The sequence below is a fragment of the Microtus ochrogaster genome, chromosome 5 (assembly GCF_000317375.1).
Source record: "Microtus ochrogaster isolate Prairie Vole_2 chromosome 5, MicOch1.0, whole genome shotgun sequence".
NCBI lineage: Eukaryota > Metazoa > Chordata > Mammalia > Rodentia > Cricetidae > Microtus > Microtus ochrogaster.
Genome location: NC_022012.1, coordinates 80,752,763 through 80,761,669, shown reverse-complemented (window position 1 = coordinate 80,761,669; position 8,907 = coordinate 80,752,763). Strand labels below are relative to the sequence as shown.

Here is an 8,907-nt window from a genome sequence, read left to right as displayed (position 1 = left end):
GATCCACTGCCTCTGACTTCCTTGAACATTTGTGCTCCTGAGTACTGGGATTAAGTTTTACTTACTTATTTTAGTCAAGGTCTTAGGTAACCTAGTCTGGCTTCAAACCCTGTGTTGTAACATGGAGGGGGGGGGCTGCTTGTTGTTGGGGTTTCTGTCCTGCCCGTACCCTCAGCTGTTTAGCCCCAAAGAAAATCACACATAGATCTCTATAAGTTATAAAGCTGATTGGCCCATTAGCTGTAGCCTCTCACTGGCTAACTCTCACATTTTTCTGATCTATGTTAGCCATGTGGCTCAGTACCCTGTTTTAGTGGGGCAGATCACATCCTGCTGCTTTGGTGGTCCGGGCAGGAGTGAGAGTAATCAACTTCCTCCTTTCCAGAATTCTCCTGTTCTCATTACATCATTTCTACTTCCTGTCTGGTTTTCCCACCTATATTTCCTGCCTGGCCAATCAGCATTTATTTGAAACATGATTGACAGAATACAGACAATTCTCCCGCACCACTGTGTAGCCAAGGAACTCGTTTGGGGGTTTTTGTTTGTTTTTCTAGACAGTGTTTCCCTGTGCAGTTCTGTTTGTTCTGGAACTCACTTTAGACCAGGCTGATCTCCAATATCTGTCTGCCTCTGCCTCCTGAGTCCTGGGATTAAAGGTGTATGTCACCATCACTTGGCATGAACTTGTTTTTTTTTTTAAATTATCTTATTGTATGTGTGTGAATGTTTTGCTTAAATGTATATGTGTATACCCTGTGTGCTTCTGGTGAGAAGGTCAGAGGAAGCCTTTAGAACTGGAGTTGTAGATGATTATGGGGCACTATGTGGCTAACTGAACTTAGGTCTTCAGAAAGAGCAACAAGGTCTCTGATCTGCTGAGCTGAGTCTTCAGCCTGATCTCAGACTCTTTGTCTTCTTGTTTCTACCTCTCAAGTGCTAGGATTATAGCCACCACACCTGGCTCTTGTGTTGCTGTTTCTTTTTGACACAGAATTTTACTGTATAGCTCTAGCTGGCTTCAACTTATGGTAGCCCTCCTCTCTCTCACTCTCCCTCCTCCCCTCTCTCCTTCCTCCTCCTTTTTCCCCTCCCCCTCCCCCTCTCGTGTTAGGATTACAGGTTTGAGCCATCATGTGCTGATTAACCCGGAAACCAGACTGGATTCTGGGGAATTTGATTGCTAAAATGAAACTAAGGAACTGAGAGAAGGTCATGATTACTAATGTAGCTTGTAAGCTTGCCCTGTCTCCAAACTAGCTGAGCCATTTTCAATGTGAAGTTTATTTTCCTTTTACTTGAACTTTCATAGCTCTCATTTGGATATTTATACTACTAGCTCCAGGATTTGCACTACAGTTACTTCACATAGGCATGTGTTGTTTTCAAAATTCACTACAGGGCCCTTGTATTCTTTGCAGTGTATAGATTGTGATGGGTGTGGGGTGTGGTATGTAAGCTAGACTAATATTTGTGTCTTATGGGGATAATGATTCTAAACCATTATTTTTAGAACTAATTGATATGGTAGGTAACTTAATGACTCCTTAGATTATTCTGACCTTTATGTCTGTGGTCATGCTGTTCATGCATCAACATTTCAGGTTCTGTTTACACTTCGGTAATAGGAGCTGGAGAGATGGCTCAGTGGTTAAGAGTACTTGCTGCTTTTCCAGAGGGCCAGGTTTGGTTCCCAGTACCCACATGTTGTCTTCAGGGGTTCTGGTATCTTTTTTGGTCTCATGCACAGCTTGTACGTGGTACTTTTATACACATTCAGACAAAATAAAAATATTTTAAACTTTGATAACAGTTTGGGATTATATTGGATCTAGGAATTATATATTTTTATGACTAGTGTCCTGTTATTTTTAAAATTTAAAGTTTGCATGCATATACCATGATGCTTTTGAGGAAGTCAGTGTACAACTTGTGGAATCTGTTCTCTCCTACCTTGTGGGTACAAGGGGTTGAACTCAGGCCATCAGGCTGACAGCAAGCAACATTACCCTGATTTACCTTGCTGTCCACTAGGAATTGTATTTGCTTTCGCTACTAAACTACATTTCTTTTTATTTTTTATTTATTTTTTGGTTTTTCAAAACAAGATTTCACTGTGTAGCCCTGGCTGTCCTAGAACTTGCTTTTAAAATCAGGCTGGCCTTGAACGCACAGAGATCCTCCTGTGTCTGCCTCCTGAGGGCTGAGATTAAAAGTGTATGCCACTACTCCCTGGCCAATTTATTTATTTTTATGTACGTTGATGCTTTATCTGCGTATATGTTTGTGTGAAGTGTCAGGTCTCCTGGAACTGGGCTTACAAATAATTGTGAGTTGTCATGTGGATGCTGGAATTTAATCCAGGTCCTCTGGAAGAGCAGCCAGTGCTCTTCACTGCAGAGCTATCTTTTCAGCTCTATCTTTTATTTTTGTGAGGTAGTTACATGTAACCCAGGCTAGTCTTGAATGTATGTATGTAATGAGGCTGACTTTGAATTCATTGAAATAGTCCTGCCTCTTTCCCAAGTGTTGGGATTAAAGCCTCAGCTCCAGCCTGGCTTCTCTGTCAATAATAATAATAATTAAAATTAAAAGTTTATTTCTTCTTTTGGTGCTAGAGATTGAATGAGGAGCCTAATGCATCATAGGCAAGTGATCTGCTCAGCTGTATTTTCAGCCCTCTCTGGAAATCCTGTGGCTTAAATGTTAGTCTGCTTGATGATTCTCCTTCATTTGTCTTTATCCTTCATTCATTCATTTGAATTGATTCTTTTCCTTTTTGCTTCTGTGAGTTGATAATTTTATACTGTCCTTCAAGTTTTATGATCCTTTCTTTCTATTGCTCAATCAACTTCATTGTTGAAATCTGTGTTGTTGTTTTATTATAAGCAGTGTACTTTTCCACTCCAGAATTTGTTTTTCACTTCTCTGTATAGTTTCTCTTTATTGATATGCTTATTTTGAATATCTGTTTTTGTATTTATTTGTTTATTAAGTGTGTGTGTGTGTGTGTGTGTGTGTGTGTGTGTGTAGCAGGATGAGGAGGCATATAGAGGTCAGGGGACAACTTTGTGGAGTCTCTTCTCCTTTTCAACCTTCAACTTTTTTGGGGGTTCTAGGAGTGGAACTCTCGGGTGTCATGAGGTTTGTGTGGCAAGCACCTTTACCACCAAAAGAATCATCTTGACATTCAAACATGATAGAGAAGTTCTTACTTTATAATATGATAAGGACAGCCACATTATTAACTGTTAACGAAATTTAAGTAGGCAGAAAATTTCAACAAAATAATCTTTATTTTATTTCTTTTTTTTTTTTATAGTTCTGGCTGTTCTGTAAATTGTGTAAACTAGGCTAGCCTCAAATTACAGAGATCCACCTACCTCTCCTTCCTGAGTGCTGGGTTTGTTTTGTTTTGAGATGGGGTCTCTCTATTTATGTAGCTTTCTTGTCACGGATCTCATTGTGTATACCAGGCTATCTTCAAACCCACAGACATCTATGTGCCTCTTGCCTTCTGAGATTACAGACATGTGTTACCATTCCTGGCCTTTTTGCTTGTTTTTATTTATTATAATTTTTAAATTTATATTAAAGATGGTTCCTTATAGGCCAAGTCGGCCTTGAATTCAGTAGGTGGCTGAGGAGGATTTTTTTTTTTGGGTTTTTCGAGACAGGGTTTCTCTGTGGCTTTGGAGCCTGTCCTGGAACTAGCTCTGTAGACCAGGCTGGTCTCGAACTCACAGAGATCCGCCTGCCTCTGCCTCCCGAGTGCTGAATTAGAAAAAAAATTGTGTATGTAGGTCAAGAGGAATACTTGCTGGAGTTGGTTTTCTTCTACCATGTGGCTCCCCAGAATCAAGAGTGGGTTATCAGGCTTGGTGGCAAGCACTTTTCCTACAGAGCCATCTCTCTGACTCAGCTTTGAGATCTCTTGTGCCTTCTGCCTCCATTTCCCAGGGCTAATTAAGTTTACAGGTGTATGATACCAGGCTGAATTTGTGGCAGTCTTGCTTTCTCAGTTTTCTGAGTGCTGGGATTATAAACATGTGCCACTGCATGCAGCTTTAAACTATTTTCTTTCTTTTTTTGGCAGAGATGAGGGGAGCACAGGCTGACCTTGGACTTGGCCACGTAGCCTAGGATAACCTTGAACTCTTCATTTTGCTTCCCCTGCCTCATTTCTGAAATTATAGGGTATTTATCACAATACCAAGTTTTGAACTGTTTTTGTTTTCTTTTTTCTTTCCTTTTTTTTTCTCCCCCGAGACAAGATTTCTCTATAGCTTTGGAGTCTGTCCTGGAACTAGCTCTTGTAGGCTATGTTGGCCTCGAACTCACAGAGATCTGCCTGCCTCTGCCACCCGGCTTCTTTTTCTTTTCTTCTCCTTTCTTTCTTTCTTCCTTTTTTTCTTTCTTTCTTTTTTTTCTTTTTTTTTTTCTTTTTTTGCAGGGGGGGGTGGTAATTCCATATAGGATTTCTTTGTGACAGAACTTGCTCTATAGACCAGGCTGGCCTTGAACTCAGATATGCCTGTCCCTGCCTCTGGAGTGTTCGAATAAAGGCTTTTGTGACTGCCACCTGGCTTGAACTATTTTCTAAAGACTTCCTGTACTGCTAGAGATTTTTAAATAGTCTCCTAGTCAGTCACCTTGAATCAGTTATTTTTTTTATACATTTATGTATTTATTATGTATACAATATTCTTTCTGTGTGTATGCCTGCAGGCCAGAAGAGGGCACCAGACCTCATTACAGATGGTTGTAAGCCACCATGTGGTTGCTGGGAATTGAACTCAGGACCTTTGGAAGAGCAGGCAATGCTCAATGTGTAGAGTTATACATTTGTAGATCAGGGTAGACTCTGGTCCACTACGCCTTGCTCTTCCTGTTTTCTGATTCTTGACCTTTTGATCTTAGTGTTGAGGATGTTAACTCTTTACATTTGTGTTTGATTTTGTGAGTTTTTGGTTGAATTGTCTTGTACAACAGATTTCTTTGCTGGAGCCTTTTCCTCAGTTGCTTTATACAAATCTACCTGTGCGTGGTGGTACCTGCTTGTAGCTTGTAAACTACTCTGGGAATATGGAGGTCAAAGGATTAGGAGCTAAGGTCATCCTCTGCTACCTAGGAAGTTTGAGGCCCTGCTGGGCTATGCGAGGTCCCTGCTGGGCTCTGTGAGATCTTGTTACCTACCCCCCCCCCCAAAAAAAAACCCAAAACTAAGTGTGCTGACTCATGCTTTAATTCAAGTAATTCAGAAACGGAGACAGGATTCCCTCGGTTTCTAGACTGGCCGGCCTAGGCTACATAGTGAATGAGTTCATGGATAACTTAGGTTATGGTGTGAGACCATGACCAATAAAAAACTAGCTCTTGTAGACCAGGCTAGCCTTGAATTCGCAGAGATCCACCAGACTCTACCTCCCGAGTGCTGGGATCAAAAGCATGTGCCACCACTGCCCGGCAAAAAACTAAATAAAACCGACAAAAATAAATTACCAAAGAGAAAGCCTAGTTATATTCGACTAAGCCATCTTTTCAGCCCCTTTATACGTTTTTTTTTCTTTTTTATTTTTTGTTTTGAGGGGGGGTTGGTTTTGGGTTTTCAAGATAGGGTCCCTCTGTGTGTAGCCGTGACTGTCCTGGAACTCAGTTTGTAGATCTGGCTGGCTTTAAACTCATAGAGATCCACCCATTTCTGCTTCCCAAGTGCTGGGATTAGAAACATGCGCCATCACCGCCAAGTTCATGTACTGATTTTGGTTGGCCTACTTTACAAGTACTTTACTCCAGCTGTTCTTGGTTTTCTACCTATTATCTCTTAGAGCCAGTATCTGAACCTATAGCTTCCTTTATAGCTTCCTTTACAGCTTTCATTAGTCCTGAATGAAAGGCTTTTTCTCCTTCATTAATAGTAATAACAACAACAACAATAAATAGTCTGACTTTCTTTGAACCACCAGCTCCCATAAATAATGACATGGAGAATTCTTATTAAGTGTGAAATCTTGGCCTTAGCTTAGGCCTGTTCCCAACTAACTCTTATAAATTAAATTAACCTCTTGGTCCATATAGTATGTCTGACTTACTCCACATCTTGCTGACAAATCCTTAGAGTCTCAGATCTTCCCAGAGTTTTTATCTCTTGGTTTAGCTCTTTACTAAACCAATCAGGAGGTGCCTTGGCAGAGAAACATCTTCACAGTGTACAAAAAGATTATCTTGGGGCTGGAGACAGGGCTCAGAGGTTGAGAGCACTGACTGCTCTTCCAGAGGATCCGGGTTCAATTCCCAGCACCCACATGACAGTTCACAACTGCCTGTAACTCCAAGATCTGACACCCTCATATACAGGCAAAACACCAATGCACATAAATAAAAATATTCCACAACAAATAATAATAACAATAATTATTGTTGTTATTATTATTGCTATTGCTGTTGTTGTTATTTTGAGATGGGGGTATTTTACCATTACTATGTAGACCAAAGCAGGCCTAGAACTCTGAGATCTGCCTGCCTGAGTACTGAGATTAAAGGCATGGGCTCCTGTTTGAGCTAAGTGAAATGAAACAGAAACAAGCACTTCGTATTAGTCCTTCAGATAGCTCTCCCCTTCCACCTGATAAGGTAGAACAAGTTCATAAAATAACTTGCAAATACATTTACTCTTTTCTTGGAAAGGAGCTCAGAATTGGTATGTACTGCTTAAAGAGCAAAATTCTCTTGAAGAGGAAAAGAGGAAGGGAAGATAAAAAGTCCATACAATGTTCCTACAGCTTTGAAGATACCTTTTTCTTTTACCTTTTTATATTTTATTTATTGAGGGGACATAGTCATCGTCTATGCATATGTTTCACTTTTGGGAGTCAGTCCTTTCTTTTCAGCCCATTTGACTCCCAGGCAGTCAGGCTTGGTGGCAACTACCTTTAACCTCTGAGCCATCTAACTCATCAGCCCAGTTTTTAGTTGAATTTATTATTATTTCATGTGATGTGGGTGTATATATCCCACATGTATGTGTAGAGGTCAAAAAGCAACTTTTGGGAGAAAGATTTCTCCTTCCACTGTTGAGCCCATGGTTGGAACTCAGGTGGCTTACGGTGAAGTACTTTTACCCCTGAGCCATCTTGCCATCTGCCCTTTAGTTTCTTTTATGATTACTGCTTTTTTTGTTTTGTTTTTAGATGTTTCTTTGGAGGAATAAGACATTTAAAACTTCATGCAAGCCATTTTGATGACTTGTGAATTGGTTTTTTTGTTTGGTTTGTTTTTGGCTTTTCTTTTTCTTTCTTTTTTTATTATTTATTTATTTATTGTTTGTTTGTTTGTTTTTCAAGACAGTGTTTCCCTGTAGCTTTGGAGCCCGTCCTGGAACTAGCGGTTGTAGATCAGGCTGGACTCAGGCTCACAGAAATCTGTCTGCCTCTGCCTCCCGAGTGCTGGGATTAAGGGTGTGCGCCACCACCACCTGGCGGCTTTTTGTTTTTCATGACAGGGTTTCTCTAAGTAAAAGATCCTTGGCTGTCTGGGAACTCGCTCTGTAGACCAGGCTGGCCCTGAACTCACAGAGATCCGCCTGCCTCTGCTTCCCAAGTGCTGGGATTAAAGGCCACCACTGCCCTTTCTTTCTCTCTCTCTTCTTTTTTTCTTTTTCTTTTTTTTTTAAACAAGCTCTTACTTTATTACTTAACTGGGCTTGAATTCACAGACATCCAAGTGCCTCTACCAACAGAGTGCTGGGAATTAAAGACATATGCCACTACCCTTGGCTGCAAAAATTTTAAAGATTTTTTTTTTTAATGTATGTGTATGCTTGGTTTCTACCTCCTGAGTGCTGGGATAAAAGGTATGCACCATCATGCCCAACAATTATTTTAGTTATAAATTGATTATAAATTTTCTGTTATCTGTATTTATTTACATTTATTTTGTTTATATGTGTGTGTGAAGAAATTAGAGGCTAGCTTTTGGGAATTGATTTTCTTTACCATGTAGCTCTAGGGGATTAAACGCAGGTTGTCAGGCATGGGGGCAAGTGCTGAGCCTTCTCACTGGCCCTGTATAAATATTTTAAAGTGGTGTCTGAAAATATCCTTCATGATGTAGTCCCTGATAAACTTATCAAGCAAAGATTAGGTAGTTTAGTTTAACTTCATGTTCTAAAGTACTTACTTGTGATTTATTTTATACAGGTACTACTGTACTAGAGTTTGGTAGGAAAAAGATCGACTTATTGAAGCTTTCTTGATATAGAAAGAGATGTGGGGGGATTCTCGATCTGCTAACAGAACAGGACCTTTTCGGTAAGTCTTAAATTTTAAGTATTTAAATTTTCAAGTATTTATAATGTAACTTGACTTACCATAAAGGCAAATATTTTCTTTGTGGAGAAATAATTGAGTTTTTTTTTTTTTTTGAAGTAGAAAACATTTTAAAAGTTTCTAGTCATTTCTAAATTGATTGAGAATATATGCCCAGTATGTGGCAAATGCTTTGGTTCTGAGCTATAGCCTTGATAGCTTTTTTTTTTTTTTTTTTTTTTTTTTTTTTTTTTTTGAGACAGAATTTTTCATCTTTTTATGTATATGTAGTCCCGGCTCTCCTGGAACTCATTATGTAGACCAAAGCTGGCCTCAAATTCGGAGAGATCCTCCTGCTCCTGTCTCTGGAGTACTGTCATTAAAGGTGTGAGGCATCACACCCAGCCAGTAACATTTTTCAAATATTAAAAATATGCCAGAATTATTTATCTGTTTTGGGTTTTTGAGACATTTGTGTCACTCTGGCTCATGTTGACCTGAGCTCAATACATAGCTCAGATGGACACTGAAGCTGTGGGAATCCTTCTAGCATCCCAGGTGTGAGATTATTTACTTACTTTCTTTTTTTTTTTTTTTTTTT

The 8,907-nt window shown here is 39.7% G+C and overlaps 1 protein-coding gene across 3 annotated transcripts in view; it reads left to right on the top strand.

The window, feature by feature from the left end:
* The window catches only part of Rbm6 (RNA binding motif protein 6), a 121,937-nt gene that overhangs the window by 8,879 nt on the left and 104,151 nt on the right, over positions 1-8,907 (top strand). For all 3 annotated transcript variants that reach the window (XM_005347868.2, XM_005347869.2, XM_013346601.2), the window contains exon 2: positions 8,199-8,309. In XM_005347868.2, the coding sequence (XP_005347925.1) occupies positions 8,266-8,309 (44 nt within the window). In that variant the 5' untranslated portion in view covers positions 8,199-8,265. The remainder of the gene's footprint in view (positions 1-8,198; positions 8,310-8,907) is intronic.